The sequence below is a fragment of the Salmo salar genome, chromosome 15 (genome assembly GCF_965601325.2).
Source record: "Salmo salar chromosome 15, fSalSal1, whole genome shotgun sequence".
In the NCBI taxonomy this organism is placed as follows: Eukaryota; Metazoa; Chordata; class Actinopteri; order Salmoniformes; family Salmonidae; genus Salmo; species Salmo salar.
In genome coordinates, this window is record NC_138305.1 from 27,505,405 (window position 1) to 27,530,657 (window position 25,253).

General features: G+C 42.9%; 1 protein-coding gene across 1 annotated transcript in view; it reads left to right on the top strand.

Annotated features, from left to right (window-relative positions):
- The first annotated feature begins 3,368 nt into the window (after nucleotides 1-3,368).
- LOC106571088 (protein farnesyltransferase subunit beta) overlaps nucleotides 3,369-25,253 on the top strand; it is a 31,277-nt gene continuing 9,392 nt past the window's right edge. The window contains exons 1-9 of the mRNA XM_045695555.2: nucleotides 3,369-3,692; nucleotides 4,939-5,003; nucleotides 11,894-11,966; nucleotides 12,121-12,212; nucleotides 14,220-14,366; nucleotides 14,883-14,966; nucleotides 15,982-16,068; nucleotides 16,789-16,918; nucleotides 18,161-18,293. Of these exons, the coding sequence (XP_045551511.1) occupies nucleotides 3,594-3,692; nucleotides 4,939-5,003; nucleotides 11,894-11,966; nucleotides 12,121-12,212; nucleotides 14,220-14,366; nucleotides 14,883-14,966; nucleotides 15,982-16,068; nucleotides 16,789-16,918; nucleotides 18,161-18,293 (910 nt within the window). The 5' untranslated portion in view covers nucleotides 3,369-3,593. The remainder of the gene's footprint in view (nucleotides 3,693-4,938; nucleotides 5,004-11,893; nucleotides 11,967-12,120; nucleotides 12,213-14,219; nucleotides 14,367-14,882; nucleotides 14,967-15,981; nucleotides 16,069-16,788; nucleotides 16,919-18,160; nucleotides 18,294-25,253) is intronic.

Below are 25,253 nucleotides of genomic sequence, written 5' to 3' on the forward strand. Positions count from 1 at the left end.
TCTTGTCCAGATGGGGTATGGCAGTGTGCAGTGCAATGGCGATTGCATCGTCTGTGGATCTATTGGGGCAGTACGAAAATTGAAGTGGGTGTAGGGTGTCAGGAAAGGTAGAGGTGATATGATCCTTAACTAGCCTCTCAAATCACTTTATGATGACAGAAGTGAGTGCTATGGGGCGATAGTAATTTAGTTCAGTTACCTTTGCTTTCTTGGGTATAGGAACAATGATGGACATCTTGTCCGCGTGATCAAAACAATCTTGAAGCATAGATTCCGATTGGTCAAACCAGCATTGAATAGGCCTTAGCACGGGTATTTCCTGTTTGAGTTTCTGCCTATAGGAAAGGATGAGCAAAATGGAGTTTTGCCGAAGGGAGGGCGGCGGAGGGCCTCCTAGGCATCCCGGATGTTGGAGTAGCAGTGGTCGAGTGTTTTAGCAGCGCGAGTCCTACAGTAAATGTGTTGATAGAACTCCGGTAGCGTTTTCCTCAAATTTGCAATATAAAATTATAGTAATTGATTTTGGAGAGAAAACTGGTGTGATAGGGAGAAAAGACATCCGTGTGGGACGAAATTTGAGTGCAGTAATTTCTGAGTCTTGACATATAGTAAGTATTGTATTTCTTCAGGCGAACAACAAAATCTCTGCTCTCAAATTAATTTACTGCATGCGGAAATTCGAGCTTCGCAAGCTCTCAAGTTAATTTTGGTTCACCACGCTGGCCTGCGCTGGTGGCACCTGTCCTCTGCTCGCTCAACCACAGTTCCTCTCTTGACTCAAGTGTTTATTGTGCAATGATGTTTCATCATGCTCGCGCGTGCCATCTCGTGCCGTTCGACTTTTGAATCGGAATTGATGCCATACACGAGATGGGTGGAGATAAAGCAAACAAGATGGGTGGGGATAAAGTGCGCAAGTAACAAGACCGTAGTGAAGAAACTCATTAGGCCTATATTTTCTTGCCAGTAAACTACATCATGTAGGGTAATTGTGCAAAGTAGCCTACATAAAGTGAGCTAAATAAAATATAGGCTATAGCCAGGCCTCCCTATTCCTTTAATCCTATTCAAATCAAATCAAATTTTATTAGTCACATGGGCTGAATACAACAGGTGTAGGTAGACCTTACAGTGAAATGCTTACTGATGAGCCCCTAACCAACAATGCAGTTAAAAAATAAATATATATATATAAAGAGGACCGAGCACGCTCCCATTCTCCCAATAGGCTTCTAAACAGCTTCTACCCCCAAGCCATAAGACTCCTGAACATCTAATCAAATGGCTACCCAGACTATTTACATTGCCCCCCCTTTTACACCGCTGCTACTTGCTGTTGTTAGCATCGATGCATAGTCACTTTAATAACTCTACCTACATGCACATATTACCTCAACCGTGCAACCGGTTAGTCGAGTGCCACTTTGTGTGTGTATGTGTGTGTATAAAATATGAATAATAAGAAGAAATAAAAGTAACAAGTAATTAAAGAGCAGCAGTAAAATAACAATAGCGGACTATATACAGGGGGGTACCGGTAAAGTCAATGTGCGGTGGTACCGGTTAGTCAAGGTAATTGAGGTAATATGTGCATGCATCTCCTTTATCTTGATCACGTTGAGGGAGAGGTTGTTGTCCTGGCACCACACGGCTAGGTCTCTGACCTCCTCCCTATAGGCTGTCTCGTCGTTGTCGGTGATCAGGCAATCCCGCAATGCCCTCCGTTATGTGGCAAATATCGGCAAACTTAATGATGGTGTTGGAGTTGTGCCTGGCTGTGCAGTCATGAGTGAACAGGGAGCATAGGAGGGGACTGAGCACGCACCCTTGAGGGGCCCCTGTGTTGAGGATCAGCGTGGCAGATGTGTTGTTACCTACCCTTACCACCTATTGGCGGCCCGTCAGGAAATCCAGGATCCAGATGCAGAGGGAGGTGTTTAGTCCCAAGATCCTTAGCTTATTGATGAGCTTTGAGGGCACTATGGGGTTGAACGCTGAGCTGTAGTCAATGAATAGCATTCTCACATAGGTGTCCAGGTGGGAAAGGGTGGAGTGCAATAGAGATTGCATCATCTGTGGATCTGTTAGGGCGGTATGCAAATTGGAGTGGGTCTAGGGTTTCTGGGATAATGGTGTTGATGTCAGCCATGACCAGCATTTCAAAGCACTTCATGGCTACAGACATGAGTCGGTAGTCATTTAGGCAGGTTACCTTAGTGTTTTTGGGAACGGTGACTGTGGTGGTCTGCTTAAAACATGTTGGTATTACAGACTTGGACAGGGAGAGGCTGAAAATGTCAGTAATGAATCGTGCCAGTTGGTCAGCGCATGCTCGCAGTACACGTCCTGGTAATCCGTCTGGCCCTGCGGCCTTGTGAATGTTGACCTGTTTAAAGGTCTTACGCACATCGGCTGCGGAGATCGTGATCACGCAGTCTTCCGGAACAGCTGGTGCTCTCATACATGTTTCAGTGTTATTTGCTTCGAAGTGAGCATAGAAGTAGTTTAGCTCATCTGGTAGGCTCGTGTCACTGGGCAGCTCTTGGCTGTGCTTCCCTTTGTAGTCTGTAATGGTTTGCAAGCCCTGCCACATCCGATGAGCGTCAGAGCCGGTGTAGTACGATTCAATCTTAGTCCTGTATTGATGCTGTGCCTGTTTGATGGTTCGTCGGAGGGCATTGCAGGATTTCTTATAAGCTTCTGGGTTAGAGTCCCGCTCCTTGACAGCGGCAGCTCTAGTCTTAACCTCAGTACGGATGTTGCTTGTAATCCATGGCTTCTGGTCGGGGTATGTACGTACGATCACTGTGGGGATGACGTCATCAATGCAATTATTGATGAAACCAATGACTGATGTGGTGTACTCCTCAATGCCCGGAACATATTCCAGTCTGTGCTAGCAAAACAGTCCTGCAGTTTTGCATCTGCTTCATCTGACCACTTTTTATTGATCGAGTCACTGGTGCTTCCTGCTTTAATTTTTGCTTGTAAGCAGGAATCAGGAGGGTAGAATTATGTTCAGATTTGCCAAATGGAGAGCTTTGTCTACGTCTCTGTGTGTGGAGTAAAGGTGGTCCAGAGTTCTTTTCCCTCCAGTTGCACATTTAACATGCTCATGCTAAATTTGGTAAGAACGATTTAAGTTTCCCTGCATTAAAGTCCCCGGCCACTAGGAGCGCCAGCTCTGGGTGAGCGTTTTCCTGTTTGCTTATGGCGGAAAACAGCTCATTGAGTTCGGTCTTAGTGCCAGCCTATAGTTGCGGATAATACATGTTGTTTTATGATGTGTCAACTAGTAATCAAGTGACAGTTTTATTATATTTCAATTTAAGTCAGGTTTGGATTGAGTTTAAAAAAAAAATGATGCATGCATTTTAGGATTCACTACAATGCACTATTATGACAGCAAACGAGGATTTCAATTGTTCCATCCGACTTGCTGTATTCCTTAGGAAACCCCGCCTATTTTACAGGAAGTAACTGTCAAACTGGCCGTGCTCACTGACTCTGCTACATCTGTTGAAAATCAGAGAAAAGTAGCCAGATAGGGGGAAATAACGGTACACTTTTCAACAAACTCACATAAAACAATAATGGAAAGTGTATCCGCGCCGTTACGGTGCTTCGGCGAATGTCACGCCGCGGAGAAGTACACGGATGACGGAGTGGAGACGGTGACTTCGGTAGAACAGGTAAATTAAGCCAGTTGACGGCCGGATTAGCCCTGTTAGCTGCCATGGCTAACAAACATTGCTGTCTACCTACACTAGAGGCAAGAAGTGATGATTTGCGTAATCATAAACAAGTGTTTAAAAAAAAAAAAAAAATGTACGTGCTTTTAAATCACTCGCATGTTGTTACTATGTTGAGACATGCCAAGCTAAACTGTTTATTGTATTCTTCTGCCATTTACTTTATGTTCGAATTTTTAGTTTTTTTACTATTTCTTATTGTTGGATTGTCGAGAATGAACATGCAAGTAATCATTTCGTTGTACGATGTATACCATGGGTATCTCGTACATACGGCTAATAAAGCTAGCTAGCATTAGCCGCAGTTGTAATGTAATTAGCTCCATGGCTAGCTAGCTAACTAGTTAAGATTGTTAATAGAACAGGATTAGTCGATACAAGGGGAGGATTGGCAATGCAGACATCTTCTTAAATGCTATGAATACCTTTTCATTATGTCAAAATATACATTCGTATCAATTCTAAGGAGTGTTTATCAAAATATGCAATTTTTTTTGGTTCTAGTCCAGCACTGACACGTGGGATTCAACTAATCAAGGGCTTGATGATGAGTTAAAGCTGCAAGCAGTAGTACAAAACAGTAACAGAGCCCCTTGCCATCCCTGGTTCGTTAAAAAGCTGAGGGATTGGGCTGGAGAAATGTATTCACTCTCAAATGGATACACAGAGCTATGGATGCAAGGATTGACCATCCATGATATCAAAATAAATGATCGTTTTAACCATGTTTTGAGACAATGGTATTTTTATATTTTCTTTGTTTACAAACATTAGAGTAAAACAAGCTTATATTGTGGGTTCTGATGATGTATGACAGTTGAACTAAACTCATGAGGCATTGTGAAGTTATATTCCTCAAGAATCAATGGGTACATATTAATTTATAAGTCAAAAAAATGGATGTAGTAAAGACTGATAGCCCCTTTAAGTCAGGTCCTGTCAGTGCTTGCTTAGAACCAAACTGTGCACCCTCTAGGGGAAGTGAGAGAAACTGCGCCAATGTTGTCATTCTGGATAATGCCAATGTTCTGTATGGTAAAGAAATGACAGCCAATTATATTGTTTAGCTGCCGTCCATAATGTTTAAAAAATAAACTAGTGTGCATGCAGTCAGTTTCATTCTCATGCCTGATTAAAGCTCTCATTTTGATTTATATGTCTCACTCAAACATCTTATTTTATCCAGAGAAAAGTCGAACGCAGTATTCAAGAAGTAATCAGTGTTTACAAGCAGATACACAGCTTACCGCAGTAAGTAAATGTTCACATTTATTCTCTGCTTTTCAGCATGATCACAGTCTTTGTTTTGTATGTGAGAATCTGTCATTGCTCTGAATCCTACTAGGCTATGTCCTTTACCTGAAATGTGACCACATATTAGAAGACTGAGTTGTAGTCCTCTTTTTGTGTTAACATTTTGGGAATATAACGAAATACTGGGAGTAAGACAATTGTCTACAGGGTTGTTAACATTTCACCCTTCTGAACAAGATATCAACAAGGTTCTTAAAGTTTCACCCTTCTGAAGAAACTCTAGCCAGTAGATCTGACCTGCTTGCTTACAGCTGAACTAGGGTCGGACAGACTTCCTGTGTAGATTAAGACACAGTGGAGCCGGCATGAGATTATTCTCGGGAAAACATGCGTCAATCCAGGAATGAGAAATGCTTTGTACTCCGAATTGTCCCATTATCCCAACTGTTACACCGAGAAGAATGAATGACTACTAAAAAGACTAGCACTCGTTCATTCTTCTTGGTGTAACAGTTGGGAAAATGGGACAACTCGGAGTACAAAGCATTTTTCATTCCTGGATTGATGTACGTTTTCCAAGCCATATCTTGAGCCTGCTCTGTGATGTCTTAATTTACACAGGAAGTCTGATCTGCTCAATAAACCCAAGCTCTGGAGAAGGTGTGGTTCGGCTGCGCTTTCACTGACTGACTGACTGACTGACTGACGGACGGCCGGACGCCCTGGACCATAGCTAAACATACCCTAGATCACATGTCAAACCGTTTCCACGGAGGGTTGAGTATCTGTGGGGTTTCATTGCGTCCTTGTACTTGTTTTCTGTCCTTTTCTCTCCATTCAAAGCACCACCGCTGTTTTCACCACCATGACCGAGTGAGTATGTCAACATATATTTAGTAGACGCTTTTATCCAAAGCGACTTACAGTAGTGCGTTTTCCTATGGGTGGCTCCAGCGAGACTCTAACCTACGACACAGGAACATGTAATATATCAGTGTTTCCGCTGCAGTCATTAAAAAAAAATATGGAACGTGAAACGTATTTCTGTTCACTTTGAAGATGCTACAGCAGTCCACATGTTACTCTTCCCCTTCTAACAAAATAAGTTATGAATTGACCAATCTGACAGCCCCATAGTAGAATATTTGATCTATTTATCTAGTTTGCTTGTTGTGGTGTGTTCTATGTGAGAGAGCTCTCGAGGCCCATTCAAGTTACAAGTGCCATAGGGAGAGAAACATGCATTCTGACAAGCAGTCAATGCAGAACAATTCTTGCAATAACAGTTTTAATGGTCTTTGTTAAAAGGAGGGGGTTCCCAGCTTTCCATTCCTACTTTATTTATTTTTATCAACTCATAAATATATGCGAACTGCACCATTTCAAACCTGGAGTTTTTAGCAGCGGAATAGCTAAGCACGTTACCGCTCAGCAATTCAATTAGCTGTGACCGTATAGGGGCGAGTGGGGCTAAATGTTACACGGGTCAAATCAAATCTTAGTTGTGAAATGCATCGAATTACAACAGGTGTAGACTTCACTGTAAAATGCAAATTTACGAGCTTTTTCCCAACAATGCAGAGTGAAAAAGTAAAAAAAATTGGCTATATTTTTTTTTATAATAAGGAAATATTAACACAATAAAATAACAAGGCTATGTACAAGGATTACCGGTACCGAGTCAATGTGCAGGTGTACGAGATAGTTGAGGTAATATGTACATGTAGGTAGGGGTAAAGTGACTAGGCAATGAGGATAGATAATAAACGGGTCAACCTAAATAGTCCGGGTGGCTATTTGATTATCTGTTCAGCGGTCTTTGTAGGGCAACTTGGGGTAAAATGCCACCCTACCTCAAATTTTGAGGGAGTGACTTAAAAAATAGTGATGAGACAGATGACGTGTTTAGTTAAACAAGAGTTGTGGCAACCAGGAAGGTGTTGTTGGGGGGGGGGGGGGATTGTGACATGAGTTATTTCTGTGAGAAGTACAGGCACAGGGGTTTGTTACCCTAACAGGTAACCTACATTATATTCACAGTGGTTATGCATGTTTTTTTGGGGACATACAATTCATCAATAGGATGCTAACTAGTTAAAAGTTTCACTATGCAGAAATTGCGTCATCATTTCCTGATTGCTAAAATTCGTAATAATTTGCCTAATTTCAGTTTGTGACAACAAGTAAGTATATTGTAGAGAATCATTGTACCATCTAAACCGCTGGGAGCTGGGCTCCCGAGTGGTGCAGTGGTCTAAGACACTGCATCTCAGTGCAAGAGGCGTCACTGCAGTACCTGGTTCAAATCCAGGCTGCATTACATCCGGCCGTGATTGGCAGTCGGATGGGGCGGCGCACAATTGGCCCAGCGTCGTCCTGGTTTGGCCAGGGTAGACTGTCATTATAAATAAGAATTTGTTCTTACCTGACTTGACTAATTAAATAAATGTGTAAAAAAAAAAAATATATATATATATATCAGAACAGTAACCATAGAAATAACACACATAGACTTGCTTCTTAGACTTGCTTTCTTTTGCTTTCTTTTTTATACTTTTATTAGTCTTTTTCAAAACAATACAGCAAAAACAGTAAATATTAACAACAGAAACAGTGAAACCAAAGAATAAATAAATATTTCCCAGTTACTTTTGAATACAGGTTAAGGCATATTATTTCAAGCTCTTAGACTTGCTTTCAATGAGTGACAGATCTATAACTCACATTTCTATGTGAATTTGGTTGGGTTGCTCAAAATGTTACATATTGCACCTTTTAAAAGGTCACATTTGAGATCCAACTAAATAATTAGTGCAATAGCGTAAATGCAGATAGGCCTATGCTTCAGCCTATTTATTTATAGCCACTATGCTGCATCAGTTGGGCAACAGGTGATACTGCTTACTGCTAATAGCATACCTGGATGTATGGACCATGCAATAAGATATATGCATGGGCCAATATGCAAAATTAATTGTGACAAATAATTTACCAATATGTTTGGCTAATTTTTGAAAGTGGAAGTTATATTTTTAGATGGTGTCAGCATTTATTCATTTGAGTAGAATGTCCTTTTTAAAAAGTAATTAGAACTGAGCTTCTCAGTCCTTCTACATAAAAATGATCAGGGTGTGGGGACCCCCCCCCCCCCCTCTTTCGCATGCGTTCCCGGAAGTGTCACGTAGTTGTGCCTCTGGGTTTAGCAACTCTTTGGTGTAGTCGATGAGGGCAGAGAAACAAAGCTGAATTGAATTGATGACTTCTAATCAAGGCCTAATTCTGATTTGCCTGCGAAGTTATTATCCATCCAAGTCCAATCTTGCATTCAAGGTTGAAAGGCCAACATGCTCTCTTTCAAAGGCTGCTGGTCATTTCCATGTAAAAGGACCCATGAGCACCAACATGAGAAGTTCATAGGAGCATGTGAAATGAAAGCTGAGAGTCTATATTTTTGGGAAATGAAGGCATATAAAATATATATTTCAACCATTTTTCCAGCGTAAAAATTAGGCATAAGTAATGGCTTTGATTTCTGGTCAAACACTTACCAAAAAAAGTGCACGGTGATGAGCTTGATGCTCCTTTCCAATAAATGTCGAGGGTCTTATTCTGGTGACATGACGATCGATGCTTGGCTGTTGTTTTGACAAATACAAATTCTCACTTTCCTGTCCATAATAATGTCATCATGTAGGCTTTACCCACACTGTATCTGAGAGCTGTTGGATAGAGCGCAAGTGCCAAGACATTCGCTATGTAACGCAACATTTCTTGTGACAAAACCATCAGTGAAGTTAAATGCGATGGAAACCCATTTAACTTGTATCTTTTTTTTTTTTATTCAGTACATGGAAATATAACCAAGTTATTTTTATGTACACTATACCATCACACAGCCTTTTTATCTGCAACAAGTACATTTGATGGAAACCTCTCTGATGGGGAAAATGCGCATCTTGTTTTTATGGAGATTTTTTTAATATTCACATGAAAATCTGTCGCTAATTGAATGGAATATTAGCTAGTGTGATGAATAATACCCATATATGCAAATGATGATATTGCATGTTTCTGTGTACATGACCATGGATACCATGAAGAGATTAACATTCATATCCATAATTATTCATTTCTGTCTAGTACTGGTCAGGGACCCATGATGTATACTGAACAAAAAATATCAACACAACACGTAAAGTCTTGATCCTATATTTGATTAAATAAGAGCCCAGACATTTCCCATACACAAACAAAGCTTATTTCTCCCCAAAAAATTGCACAAATGTTGAGCATTCCTCTTTTGCGAAGATAATCCATCTACCTGACACTTGTGGCATATCAATAAGGTGATTAAACAGCATGATCATTACACAGGTGCACCTTGTGCTGGGGACAACAAAAGGCCACTCAAAAATGTGCCGTTTTGTCATGCAACACAATGCCACAGATGTCAAATAAATAAAAATATATTTGTCACGTGCCGACTACAACAGTTGTAGATCTTACTGTGAAATGCTTACTTACAAGCCCTTAACCAACAATGCAGTTCAAGAAATAGTTAAAATATTTACTAAATAAACTAAAGTTAAAAAAATTATAATCAACAAGTAACACAAGAAAATGACATAACAATAACCAGGCTATGTACAGAGTCAATGTGCGGGGGTGTACAGGTTAGTCAAGGTAATTTGTAAAGTGACTATGCATGGATAATAAACAGCGAGTAGCAGCAGTGTAAAAACAAAGCACTTGGCATGCTGACTGCAGGAATGTGAACCAGAGCTATTGCCAGATAATTTAATGTTCATTTCTCTACCATAAGCCGTCTCAACGTTGTTTTAGAGAATTTGGCAGTATGTCCAACTGGCCTCAAAACCGCAGACCACGTGTATGGCGTCGTATGGGTGAGCAGTTTGCTGACGTTAACATTGTGAACAGAGTACCCCATGGTGGCGGTGGGGTTATGGTATGGGCAGGTATAAACTATGGACAACGAACACAATTGCATTTTATCGATGGCGACTTGAGATACCGTGACGAGATCCTGAGGCCCATTGTCGTGCCATTCATCTACCTCCATCACCTCATGTTTCAGCATAAAGCACGGCCCCATGTTGCAAGGATCTCTACACAATTCCTGGAAGCTGAAAATATCCCAGTTCTTCCATGGCCTATATACTCATCAGACATGTCACCCGTTGAGTATGTTTGGGATGGTCTGGATCGACGTGTACGACAGCGTGTTCCAGTACCCACCAATATCCAGCAACTTCGCACAGCCATTGAAGAGGAGTTGGACAACATTCCACAGGCCACAATCAACAGCCTGATCAACTCTGTGTTGATGGTGGTCACACCAGATACTGACTGGTTTTCTGATCCACGCCTCTACTGTTTTTTTGTTTTTGAAGGTCTCTGTGACCTGCAGATGCATATCTGTATTCCCAGTCATGTGAAATCCATAGATTAGTGCCTAATTCATTAATTTCAATTGACTGATTTTCATATAGGAACTGCAACTAAGTTTAAATCTTTTCAAATTGTTGTATTTATTTTTGATCTTTATAATTCAGTTACTGTAATTCTGTTACCAGGTGTAAATCCACTTCACTTACAGTAGTTAGAAATCCCAAATAGATTATTTTTTAATATCAAGGGTTTATGTTATTAGCTGACACCCCATTTCATTCTGCAGACATCTTGAAATCTTAATTTGGAGCAGATATTTAAGTTTTAGAAAAACCTGGTTGCATAAAAACCTGAGAGATGATTTTACTGTAATTCCGATACCAAACTTTATCTGCGCAGTTCTTCCATTAAAATGTGTTTTTGTAAATTGTTAAAAGTAGTCTTTGTGCATGGAGTTGTATGGTTTAAACTTTGAAGTCAATGTCCATTACTGTGGAATTGCCCTGCTATGAAACAACTGTAATGCTTGAGTACTTCAGTAGTGTGTGTGTGAGATTACTGTCGTGTCGTGATTTTATAATTGTACAGTGACCCTGTGATAATGAAATGCCAGCTGATCTATGACTAATCCTCAGTACTGAATGGTACTCTCTCTTATCCCCTCTCTCTTATCCTCTCTTCGTCTCTCTTCCCCTTCTCTTCCCCCCCTCCACTGGGAGAGGAGGATGAGTGTCAGGAGTGTGATGTCACACACACTCTTTCTCACAAACACACACACACCACAGTCTAAAGCAGGGGAATGGATGTGAGATTGTCACTGTTGGCACCTGCAGATCAACAGTGCTGAGCTGAGCGTTAGTAATTGGGAGAGAGGAAAGAGCTTCATTTTATTTTGGAAGTCGGTTGAGAAATCACTCAAGACGTATTGTAGTTTTAAAAATGCAAACTGTATTCATAATGTGTGTTTGTTGTTTTAGGTACCTCAACTTATTTAGCTTGCTCTGTGTGTAGGCTGTTATGCTGTGTCCTATATTAGAATGTGTGCTACCTCGGTTTATGTATCCTAACTATGTTAAGCTAGCGTTAGCAACCGTAATGTAGCCTGGTCCCAGATCTGTTTATACTCTAGCCTACTCCATTGCTCATTGTCATGGCAATGAGTGACAGAGAGTTGGCATGATGGCACAAACACACTGGTACTCTGGCTAAACCATGTTGTGGGTAGGCTACATGTATAGATTATTTCTCCTCTATTGTTTTCTCCACTCTATCTGGTCTTTATGCATCTTCACTATTGTATCGACAAGCGTTACAACATGCACACGTATAGATTTACACTCTTGTGTTTCTCCTCAGGCCCACTGGGCTAGCGTTACTGGGCTAGCATTACTGGGCTATTGATCTTCAGTGTGTTGTCTCCTCAGGCTCACTAGGCTAGCGTTACTAGGCTATTGATATTCAGTGTGTTGTCTCCTCAGGCCCACTCTATTGAGGGACCAGCACTACCAGTACCTGAAGAAAGGATTGCGTCATCTCTCCGATGCTTATGAGGTAGGCCTATGTACTGCGTGATTAGTATTTCCCACAAAGCACAGAGTGACGATAGAAGCTAACCCCTCCATTAATCCTCACTGGCCTGTGCAGCTGACGCCTAGTTTAGTCCCACTACTCTAAAATGGCTGCCTGTATTCCCTATCCTTACTAGTGTCTGGATGCCAGCAGGCCTTGGCTGTGCTACTGGATTCTACACAGTCTGGAGCTGCTGGAGGAACCTGTGCCCACCGCCATCGCCTCAGAGTAAGTACAGCAACTGTACCGCTACACTAGAGGTAGGCAACCCTGATCCTGGAGTCACTTCATGTTTTTGATTCAACCGTCCTGGAAGACCAGAGATGTGTTGGAATACCCATACTAACATACTGTATACGACGTACATAATGAGTATATACTATTCGTTTGTTTTAGTATACTGTAAATGAACGGTATCCTTTCAGTGTCCTAGGTCCTTCACCTGTCTACCCGGAAGTAGATGCTGTTGCTATGCAACGTCTTGCTAGCTTGTTAGCATAACAAATGACTAGCTAGACATCTTACGACTTCATTAACAATGTCCATTGAGAAGACACAACGACTATATACCACTTAGCTAAGAATGACGGGAATAATCATGTCAATAAACGTTGGCTAGTTAGCAGTATATTATTACCTATATGCTAACTAAGTTCATGTATTAGTAGCCAACTAACGTCAGGGAGATAGCTAACATACAAGCAACTGCTGTAATGATATGCGGTTCATAATGCTAGCGTAGCTAACAAACTGTCAGCCAACGTAACTTATTTGAAAAGTCATTACTTTATTACATCTATAAAATGTTCTTAACATTTGTCATAATTAGTTAAAGCGATGGATTTGTATCTCGTTGTACTTCAGCTTCATATTTTCCCCCGTTTTTCTTCAAATCTGAAAACGATGTGAAACCACGGCCATTTCCTGAAGAATTCCATTATGGGCCCCAAAAGAATGGAAATAGTGTCCATTGCTTGTATACTATTTTGGTCAATATAGTACGACATCTGGGAACTTTTGGCATACAAACTATATCCATACTATGACCAATAAGCATACTATATACTCAATTTGTCACAAATAATAAGGTTAGTGAGGTTAGTATGAGTTTTCTGTTGAATTTAGACAATCACTGAACTGATCAATTAGCTCAGTTGGTCAGGTGTGGTGCCTAATTGTAACAAAATCCTGCAGTACCTGCGGCGCCTCCAGGAACAAGGTCGCACACCCACTACGCTACACTAACATGACGCACGTACCCACGCTACCCTAACGAAATGCAAGTGGACAAATGATGGCTGGTTAGAGCTGCTGCCCAACCATAATACCAACCTACTGGTCATCACTGTCTACCTACTGTGGGTGCGTGCAGCCTGCTCTGTACCCTGATGCTGACCAAACACCCTCTCAACCTACAGCCCTTAGAATGCGTTTTATTCTATTCTCACCAACCCACTGGTGCCCGTCTCAGTACTGTAATACCAAGCCAACCCTCTGGTGCCCGTCTCAGTACTGTAATACCAAGCCAACCCTCTGGTGCCCGTCTCAGTACTGTAATACCAAGCCAACCCTCTGGTGCCGTCTCTCTCCCAGTACTGTAATACCAAGCCAACCCTCTGGTGCCCGTCTCAGTACTGTAATACCAAGCCAACCCTCTGGTGCCCGTCTCTCTCCCAGTACTGTAATACCAAGCCAACCCACTGCTCTGTGTCATCACGAGGCTGTGCAGTCAGCTGAGCTGCAGCCTGAGTTGGGGAGGGTAGAGAGGGCAGACTGGCAGGAAAGTGTGGATTGGATCCCCCCCCCCCCCCTTTGCCACGTGTGCTACTGTGGCTAGAGGGGGTAGCTTCAATCTTCTCTCTGTTGTGGTCATTGATGTGCTTTATGGTTAAGTGTCTGGGAGAAATAGTAACTGGTGGATACATTACATATAGGCCTAGTACGTGGTCATCAATGATGGGCTTATCATGAAGTACATATGCCTACCTCATAAACATCAGATTGTTTTTAGGCCGTCTCGGTCCGCCGTCTGGGTCCCTACCGGGCCGTCTGGGTCCGCCGTCTGGGTCCCTACCAGGCTCAAGATTGGTGAAAGGAAGCAACTTTGAGATGGCTCAGTTTTGCCTATTCAGTTTTCAATATAAACGGTAGTTTAGCATTTTGTGTGTTACCCCTGGCGATGTGATCTGCTTTGCACTATGTGTGTAACTCACATTGCCCTCTCTGCCCGTCCAGTGTGTGTAAGTTCCTGGCACGGTGTCAGAGTCCTACTGGGGGTTTTGCTGGAGGTCCATGTCAAGCTGCCCACCTGGCTCCTACCTACGCTGCTGTCAACGCACTCTGTATCATCGGCACCCAGGAAGCATACAACATTATCGACAGGTACAGTCACCTCTGTTACTACAACGTTATCGACAGGTACAGTCACTACAACGTTATCGACAGGTACAGTCACCTCTGTTACTACAATGTTATCGACAGGTACAGTCACTACAACGTTATCGACAGGTACAGTCACTACAACGTTATCGACAGGTACAGTCACTACAACGTTATCGACAGGTACAGTCACTACAACGTTATCGACAGGTACAGTCACTACAACGTTATCGACAGGTACAGTCACTACAACGTTATCGACAGGTACAGTCACTACAACGTTATCGACAGGTACAGTCACATAAAACAAACAATTCTCGGGTGCCTCCCGAGTGGCGCAGTGCTAGAGGCGTCACTACAGACCGTTTACTTCAAACAATTTGTATCTAGTGTCTGCCAAACGAAAATTGTGACGACTGAGCGTGACACAGGTGTTGCCGTAGCAGCAGGTGAAATGTTTTATAGTAACTCATCTTCCCTCCTTACTCCCTCTTCCCTACTCTTCCTCTTCCCTCTCAGGGAGAAGCTGCTCTCCTTCCTGTTCTCGGTGAAGCAGCCAGATGGGTCCTTTGTGATGCACATAGGAGGAGAGGTGGACGTCAGGTGAGAGACGAAGTTGAGCAGCCTTCCATCGCCATGGTTTCACTGTTAGTGGAGCAGACCATCACTGATATGTAATAACAATGTTTCTCTCTCTCGTTCTTTCTCTCGCTCTCTCTTTCAAATCAAATTTTATTAGTCACATGCGTCGAATACAATGAAATGCTTACTTTCTCTCTCTCTCGCGCGCTCGCTCTCTCGCTCTCGGGCTCTCGCTACCTCTGTGTGTTGTAGGAGTACGTACTGTGTATTAAGCCCTACCTCTCTCTGTGTTGTTGGAGTACGCACTGTGTATTAAGCTCTCTCTCTGTGTTGTAGGAGTACGTACTGTGTATTAAGCCCTCTGTGTGTTGTAGGAGTACGTACTGTGTATTAAGCCCGCTGTGTGTTGTAGGAGTACGTACTGTGTATTAAGCCCTCTGTGTGTTGTAGGAGTACGTACTGTGTATTAAGCCCTACCTCTCTCTGTGTGTTGTAGGAGTACGTACTGTGTATTAAGCTCTCTCTGTGTGTTGTAGGAGTACGTACTGTGTATTAAGCTCTCTCTCTGTGTTGTAGGAGTACGTACTGTGTATTAAGCCCTACCTCTCTCTGTGTGTTGTAGGAGTACGTACTGTGTATTAAGCCCTACCTCTCTCTGTGTGTTGTAGGAGTACGTACTGTGTATTAAGCCCTACCTCTCTCTGTGTGTTGTAGGAGTACGTACTGTGTATTAAGCCCTACCTCTCTCTGTGTGTTGTAGGAGTACGTACTGTGTATTAAGCCCTACGTCTCTCTGTGTGTTGTAGGAGTACGTACTGTGTATTAAGCCCTACCTCTCTCTGTGTGTTGTAGGAGTACGTACTGTGTATTAAGCCCTACCTCTCTCTGTGTGTTGTAGGAGTACGTACTGTGTATTAAGCCCTACCTCTCTCTGTGTGTTGTAGGAGTACGTACTGTGTATTAAGCCCTACCTCTCTCTGTGTGTTGTAGGAGTACGTACTGTGTATTAAGCCCTACCTCTCTCTGTGTGTTGTAGGAGTACGTACTGTGCTGCATCAGTGGCGTCTCTCACCAACATCATGACACCCACACTCTTCCAGGACACTCCCACATGGATTGTCAGGTACTGTAGTATAGAGCTCAGCCAGACCACTTATGTCTGTCTATCTAACTGGCTGGTGTTCCTTTTTATAATAAACATTACAGTTATATCATAAGACTAGTACAGTCGTACTGTGAGTTAAATGGACTGTAATAATTACAAGGGTTTGGTCCCCTATACTTTATAAAAATAACTTCTTAGTGATCATGTGTTTAAACAGTTCTATAGAAAGACAGTGAAGGCCTACCATGTTGTCTCCTTCCTGTCTTCCTCATGTCTCCTTCCTGTCCTCATGTCTCCTTCCTGTCCTCCTCATGTCTCCTTCCTGTCTTCCTCATGTCTCCTTCCTGTCCTCCTCATGTCTACTCACTGTCGGCTACCATGATGTCTCCTTCCTGTCTTCCTCATGTCTCCTTCCTGTCCTCCTCATGTCTCCTTCCTGTCCTCCTCATGTCTACTCACTGTCGGCTACCATGATGTCTCCTTCCTGTCCTCCTCATGTCTCCTTCCTGTCCTCCTCATGTCTCCTTCCTGTCCTCCTCATGTCTCCTTCCTGTCCTCCTCATGTCTACTCACTATCAGCTACCATGTCTCCTTCCTGTCCTCATGTCTACTCACTATCAGCTACCATGTTTCCTTCCTGTCCTCATGTCTACTCACTATCAGCTACCATGTCTCCTTCCTGTCCTCATGTCTACTCACTGTCAGCTACCATGTTGTCTCCTTCCTGTCTTCCTCCAGCTGTCAGAACTGGGAGGGGGGTCTAGGGGGCGTCCCGGGGCTGGAGGCCCATGGAGGGTACACCTTCTGTGGGATGGCTGCCATGGTCATCCTGGGGAAGGAGCACATGCTGGATCTCAAGTCTCTGCTGGTGAGTCACCATCACAGTTACACGTCTTGTTTCCTTTGGTTCCGATTTGTGTTATGGACTATAACGCTTTATAAAGATAGTTATTCATCATTTGGAACGGGGATGCTTTGAGCCAAGCACTGCTTCCAGTTCTATCCAGACCTCAAGTCTCCACCACTCCTCTTTTCTGAACTAAGTCAACCATTTAGCTACAGCACTGCTTTCAGTTCTATCCAGTACTCCACTCACACGTCCAATGTCACTGTGTCCTCTCTGCAGAAGTATCCCATGTCACTACTTCCCCTGAGAACCCATTTTCTTCATCAGCATTTGACTGAAGTGATCGTGTATATAGAGGATGCGCAGAGGCCGGTCGGTCAAAAGTAGTACACTATATAGGGAAGAGGGTGCCATTTTGGACTCCGTCAGGTCTGTAAAGAGACACCATGGGCTGACGTGTAGATCAATCCCCCAAAACTACCAGAACAGTAGGAACCCCCAAGCACCGCTCGCTCCACCAGTCGGCACCGCTCGCTCCACCAGTCGGCACCGCTCGCTCCACCAGTCGGCACCGCTCGCTCCAACGGTCGGCACCGCTCGCTCCACCAGTCGACACCGCTCGCTCCACCAGTCGGCACCTCGAAGCACAGCTCTCAGAACAGGTCCTTTTACTAGACTCTAAACAGAAGAGAACTGACAACCTGGGAGGGAATTTGTTCTATAAGAACAATGTTTTTGTTTTCACATTTTTTTTTAACAAAAACTGTAATTGCAGTTGGAGAGTGAAACCCGTCAAGCTCCATCTTCCGCAGCTTCAGAAACCGAGAGACAACTGAGGACTCCAGCTGGTACTTAAACCAATTCCATAATGATTCAGTCCGGTCCTCGTGCTTTGGAAAGATTCCCAATTAGCCGTTGCTATAGCAACCGCGTCCACATTTCTCAGTTTGCAAATATCAATTCATATTAGACCCTCTCTGATAGGAACCTCATGGGATTTCATCATCTGGCTAGTTTCAAAGAGCAGAAAGCCTGGATGAAACTCCAACCGCTCTCACTGTGTACGCTGCACGGCATTTACACTATGGCTGGTTTGGATAGAAAATGGCTGCCTTGCTGGCACTGTAGGTAAAATGGCGTCAGCTACTCTCATTGTGATAAGGCTCTTTAGTGATAATAACGCCGCCCTTACACTCTCTTCTCACTCCTTCTCCTGCTGTACACTCTCTCCTCCTTCTCCTCCTCCTCTCTCTCCTTCCGTAGCGGTGGGTGGCCAGCAGACAGATGAGGTTTGAGGGAGGGTTCCAGGGTCGCTGTAACAAACTGGTGGACGGCTGCTACTCCTTCTGGCAGGCTGGGCTGCTGCCACTGCTACACAGAGCCCTCTTCAAAGGAGGTAGGTATAGTAACCACATTTGAGAGTTTAGCTAGTTACAGTATGAACTCACTAGAGTAAGTCGCTCTGGATAAGAGTGTCCGGCTAAATGACTAAAACGTAAATGTAGTGAAGTCTGGGTGATATGACCTAAAAATCATATCTACGTGTTTTTATAACTTATGGGCGATTCAATATATATATATATAAGTGTGTTTTTTTTGGTGCAATAATCATTGATCTGGATTTCAAGTCTATGAAAGTGCACTTTTTTGTTCCAAAATGTAACTAGAACCATGCATAACGCACGTTCACCAATAATGACCGACTTCTTGTAGTAGGCATTAGGCTGTAGAAAATGAACACAGGTCTCATCAACAATCTCTCAAGCCCACATGCTAGTGATTAGCCTGCTCATCTTTTATATTTCACTTTGAATCTATTTGCTAGCTAACAAGGTTGAACTGTTGAGTTATGAACGCGTCCTGCTGTCCGTCTCCGACTGTTTCAACAACATGTTAGCCTGTCCACTTCGTTCAGATGTCAACAACATGTTAGCCTGTCCACTTCGTTCAGATGTCAACAACATGTTAGCCTGTCCACTTCGTTGAGATGTCAACAACATGTTAGCCTGTCCACTTCGTTGAGATGTCAACAACATGTTAGCCTGTCCACTTCGTTCAGATGTCAACAACATGTTAGCCTGTCCACTTCGTTGAGATGTCAACAACATGTTAGCCTGTCCACTTCGTTGAGATGTCAACAACATGTTAGCCTGTCCACTTCGTTGAGATGTCAACAACATGTTAGCCTGTCCACTTCGTTGAGATGTCAACAACATGTTAGCCTGTCCACTTCGTTGAGATGTCAACAACATGTTAGCCTGTCCACTTCGTTGAGATGTCAACAACATGTTAGCCTGTCCACTTCGTTGAGATGTCAACAACATGTTAGCCTGTCCACTTCGTTGAGATGTCAACAACATGTTAGCCTGTCCACTTCGTTGAGATGTCAACAACATGTTAGCCTGTCCACTTCGTTGATGTCAACATCATGTTAGCCTGTCCACTTCGTTCAGATGTCAACAACATGTTAGCCTGTCCACTTCGTTGATGTCAACATCATGTTAGCCTGTCCACTTCGTTCAGATGTCAACAACATGTTAGCCTGTCCACTTCGTTCAGATGTCAACAACATGTTAGCCTGTCCACTTCGTTGATGTCAACATGTTAGCCTGTCCACTTCGTTCAGATGTCAACAACATGTTAGCCTGTCCACTTCGTTCAGATGTCAACAACATGTTAGCCTGTCCACTTCGTTCAGATGTCAACAACATGTTAGCCTGTCCACTTCGTTGATATGTCAACAACATGTTAGCCTGTCCACTTCGTTTATGTCAACAACATGTTAGCCTGTCCACTTCGTTGAGATGTCAACAACATGTTAGCCTGTCCACTTCGTTCAGATGTCGGCCTACTTTGTTTCTCAGAATGAGAACGATTTGCCAATTCCTTATTTGTGTTTTATTCTTATTGTACATATATAAAACACAGACTAGACAGCTAGTATAACAGTCTTTGGTTAAAATGCTGCTAGTGGTATGTGGTAACCCCAAAGCTGCCCGTGACAAACTGAGCCTTCATTTTCCACAATCAATGTTCATTGATCCTCTTATTTTAGTAGTGTCTGGTCTGTGCACAATGTGTGGAGTTGAGACCTATAAAAGGTATCATGAAGAAAAGGTAACTTCTCCTCCATTACAGTAAAATAATGTCTCAATGTGTTTTGGTGTCCAGATTCTGTTGGACCAAATCTCAAATCCAAATAACGAGTTGAAACCGCTTGTTAGAGAGGAAGATGTGATCTCTCAACTTTGTTGGCGTGAGGGGCGGGGGCTTGGCGTGTGCAAACCATGGTGGGAGAGGCAAAATGAGAAGTTTCACACTCGCTAAAATCTGTCCAAAATAAGGCCAATGCGTTTCTATGGGTTTATTATGGACCTGAGCCTGTCGCCTGTCTTCCTGTCTTTAGGACAACGACTCCCATCAGGGCGGAGACGTGCATCTCGTCATTATACTGTATACAGATCTCTGGTGTGAATGGGAAGGTGCACAGAGGAGCGAAAGAGACGAGTCCAAAAATACAACCGGAGAACAAGCGGACATAAAAACGAAAAATAACAAAACCTTGATTCTTGCTATACAGGCATTTGGAATATCGTGCAAAAATGTACATTTTAATTAATTGAATGAATTCTATTCATCGCCCGGCCCTATATGTATTGTCACAAAGACGGGTACAGTGACTTCAGAAAGAATTCAAACCACCTAGACTTTTTTTTTATTTTTTTAAAAAATTTTTACATTTTGATTTGTTACAGTCTGAATTTAAAATGTAAAATGGATTAAATTGCGATTTTGGGTCACTGGCCTACACACACACACACACACACACACACACACACACACACACACACGCACACACACACAAGACCCCATAATATTTGTTTTGTAGGCCGATTTATTCAATACAAGAGCAAGGTAATGTTGATAAGGTCTTCATTGTGTTGCATGTACCCCCTGCACATTGACTCTGTACCGGTACCCCCTGCACATTGACTCCGTACCGGTACCCCCTGTACATGGCCTCGTTATTGTATTTATTGAATATCCAAAACATACATTATACTTGCAGCGAAGCCGCTCAACAACTAGACCAGTCATCCAACAGCCTCGTTTTTATTTTATTGTTGCTCTATTTTATTTTTTAACCTAATTTAGTAAATTATTTTCTTAACTCTTGAACTGCATTGTTGGTTAAGGGCTTGTATTCAGCATTTCACGGTATGGTCTACACCTGTTGTATTCGGCGCATGTGACAAATCCAATTAGATTCGATTTTTGCGTACAGCTCCATTCAGTGCATAGTAATGCCTAACTTGGCTCACTAGTACTATAGAGTATCACACTAAGATACACATAACAACAACACCATCTGTTGGCTTGACGACATCTGGTAACATCTTCCTTTACACAGCTAATGAAGAGAACTCCTCGACTTATAAACAGGAGAACTGGGATTAAAACCAGTAAAAACATTACAATGGTAATAAAAACCTGTAACTGTGTTCTTGTGCCAGCACCTTCAATAAGAATCACCGTTAAAAGTCCATAAGCAAACTACTCTAATCTGCTTCCGTCTTCTTCATTTTGTTTTTCATATTTTTTACAAAAAAATATAGGAGTTGACCTTATTTAGATTAAACAAGTTCCTGGAGTTTCTCACAGGCAACCTGATTATCTCTGGTTCTGGTGTCTCAGAGCCAGATTTTCAGGCAGCGGGGCTGCTTCCATAACAGCAGCCTGTTGTTCACCACCCGCTGGGGTGCCGGGTTCGTTCCAGTGGTCCCCAGTCATCCTCGGGCCTCTATGCCTGAGTGGCCAGAGTGGATTTGGGGTAGAAAGTCAGTGGTTAACATGTCAGGCATGAAGACCATGTTTCCTTTTGAATATCAGTCCATTTTCTGTGGCGAGATCCTCTTTGTACGTCCAGAGATCTTTCAGTGTTACTCACAACCAGTTTGCTTCCAGGCCAGCCATTTTGTTGATTTTTTATTTTTTGCATGCAAAGCCTGAAACGGTGGGTCCTGGGAACAGTGTACTTTTACTCCATTGGTTTTAGTGGAGAATGTTGACATCACTGTTGTGATCCACCTGTTCCTGGTCAGTCGTGGCTCGACCCACAGCGTAGACTGTGGCTGGTGTTAGCATTTTGTCTGTTCCAGAGGTTTGAGCTGTTCTGGACAGGTCAGCTACATGTAGTTCTTTGCCGTGGTTGTGTTGCGCGTGGGTATCTTTTGTAGCCTTAGCAACATTCTCTGTAGTCGCTTGGATGTTGTGAGTAGGGATTTCTTTTTTTTTAAAGATAGTCTCGAGTGGTTTGTGGTCGCTTTGTATTGTGATGAACTCTCTGCCATGCAGACACTGGTCAAACTTGTTACATTCAAAAACAATGGCGAGACATTCTTTCTCAATCTGTTCATATCTTTGTTCTGTCTGAGTCAATGTTCTGGAGGCAAGTTCAACAGGTTGTCTTTTCTGTGAAAGGGCTACGTCCCAAACCTGTATCACTGGCATCACACTGCGGTGTGACTTCATCATTCAGGTGGTAGTATTTGAGCACTGGGTGTTGTGACTGTTTTGATAGCATGACTCAGCAGTTGAGACTGTGGTAGCCATGTCCGTTCCTTGTCAATCAGTCTTCCGAGCAGCTCCCACACATCAGATGGGCGGGGAATGAATTTTGGAAGATGGTTCCCAAACCCTAACAGCCAGGGTAGTGACTTGACGTCAAGCGGTGTACTGAGCAGCTGTTATTTTCTCTGGGTCAGGTAACAACATGACCCGTGTAATGTCACACTAGGTAGCTTTAACAAGAGTTTATTTTTTTATTCAGCTTCAGGTTGACATCTCTTGCTCTCTGCAGGAGAGCTGTGAGGTTTCGGTCATGATCTGCCATCAACCTCTTCGTGTGTCACCACATCCATAGGATAGAATGTCATCCGTTCACATTCACTCCTTTTAGTCCCTGTAGTGCTTCACCACCGTCTGCGCTGACCAGACACTGTGTGCACAATTATTAGGCAAGTTGTATGTTTGAGGATTCATTTTATTATTGAACAACTACAGCGCTCTCGGTCAATCCAAAATGTTAATAAACCTCAAACCTGAATATTTAAGAAAGTAAAAGTGAGGTTTTGGCTTTCTTTGGAGAATATCTATGTGCACAATTATTGGGCAACTATTAGTGTGCACAATTATTGGGCAACTAAATGAAAAAACGAAAAGTTCCCCATCTCACTTGTTTATTTTCATCTGTTAAAGTGAGAATAATAAACAAACAACTCAAAATGTATAAATAAACATTACTGACATTTCAACAACAACAAAAAATCTGTGACAAATATAGCCACCCGTCTTTTCAATAACAGTCATAAGCCTTCCATCCATGGAGTCTGTCAGTTTCTTGATCTGTTGACCATCAACGTTTTGTGCAGCAGCAACCACAGCCTCCCAGACACTGGTCAGAGAGGTGTACTGTTTTCCTTCACCGTAAATCCTCCGTTTCAGAAGGGACCACAAGTTCTCAGTAGAGTTTAGGTCAGGTGAGGAAGGGGGCCATGTCATTATTCTTTCATCTTTAAGGCCTTTACTGGCTAGCCACGCAGTGGAGTACTTCGATACATGCGATGGCGCATTGTCCTGCATAAAAAAAATCATGGTCTTCTTGAAAGATGCAGACTTTTTCCTGTACCACTGCTTGAAGAAAGTGTCTTCTAAAAACTGGCAGTAGGTTTGGGAGTTGAGTTTGAGTCCATCTTCAACCCGAAAAGGTCCAACTACCTCATCTTTAATAATACCATCCAGTACCCCACCTCCACCTTGCTGGCGTCTGAGTCGAAGTGGAGCTCCGTGTCCGTTACTGACCCAGCCACGGGCCCATCCATCTGGTCCGTCAAGAGTCACTCATCTCATCAGTCCATAAAACCTTTGAAAAATCTGTCTTCAGATATTTCTTGGCCCAGTCTTGACGTTTCAACTTATGTGTCTTGTTCAGTGGTGGTCGGGTTTCAGCCTTCCTTACCTTGGCCATGTCTCTGAGCACTGAACACCTTGTACTTCTGGGCGCTCCAGGTAGGTTGCAGTTCTGGAATATGACAGCACTGGAGGATAATGGGTTTCTGGTAGCTTCACGTTTGATTCTTCTCAAATCTTTGGCAGTTAATTTGCGTCTTTTTTTCTCAACACGGTTCTTGCGACCCTGTTGACTATTTGCAACAAAACGTTTGATGGTTCTGTGATCACTCACCAATATCTTAGCAATTTCAAGAGTGCTGCATTCCTCTGAAATACTTTTTAAAATTTTTGACTTTTCAGTTAAACTGACTTTTCAGAGTCAGTTAAATCTCTTTTTTGGCCCATTTTGCCTGAGGAAAAGAAGCTACCTAATAATTATACACACCTTGATATAGGGTGTTGATCTCCTTAGGCCACACCCTCCCTCATTACACAAATACACATCACCTGATATGCTTAAATCCAATAAGCATTCCAGTTTATACAGCTTGGAGTTGGGAAATATGCATAATGATGATATGGTCAAAATACTGACTTGCCTAATAATTGTGCACACAGTGTAGGCTCTGATATGGGAATTACCAGGTAAACCATTGTTGTGAGCTTTTACTTATTTGTATTATTTATTTTGTAGCTGGTTAGCAAGTTGGCACGTCGCTTCCTCCTGTGCATTTCTCCGTGTGTCGTTTTTGATATTTTGATTCGTCAAGGATAATTTCTTTTTGGTTTAGACTTCTGACATGTTTTGTATGCTGATTACCTTGGTCTTGTACTGAATAATGTTGATTTAGAAGGTCTTTACTTCACTATCAGTGTAGCATATGTACAGCTCCATTCAGTGCATAGTAATGCCTAACTTGGTTCACTAGTACTATAGAGTATCACACTAAGATACACATAACAACACCATCTATTGGCTTGACGACATCTCGTAGCAATGTCAAAGTAGAATGTTTTTTTTTTTTAATGTTTACCAGTTTAATTCGAAATTAGTATTAATTAGTATTCAACAACGTTTTGTTATGGCAGGCTTAAATAAGTTCAGAGGCAGGCAGGTGGACCAACCGACAGACACACAGACAGACCGAGGCGGGTGGACCGGTGGGCAGGCGGACCAACAGACAGCAGCAGACGGACCGACAGACAGGAAGGCAGGCCGGCGGACAGACAGAGAGGTAGGCAGACAGGCCGGCGGACCAACCGACAGACAGACCGAGGCGGGTGGACCGGCGGGCAGAGAAGCAGGCAGGCGGACCGACAGACAGAGAAGCAGGCAGGTGGACCGACAGACAGAGAAGCAGGCAGGTGGACCGACAGACAGACAGACCGAGGCGGGTGGACCGGC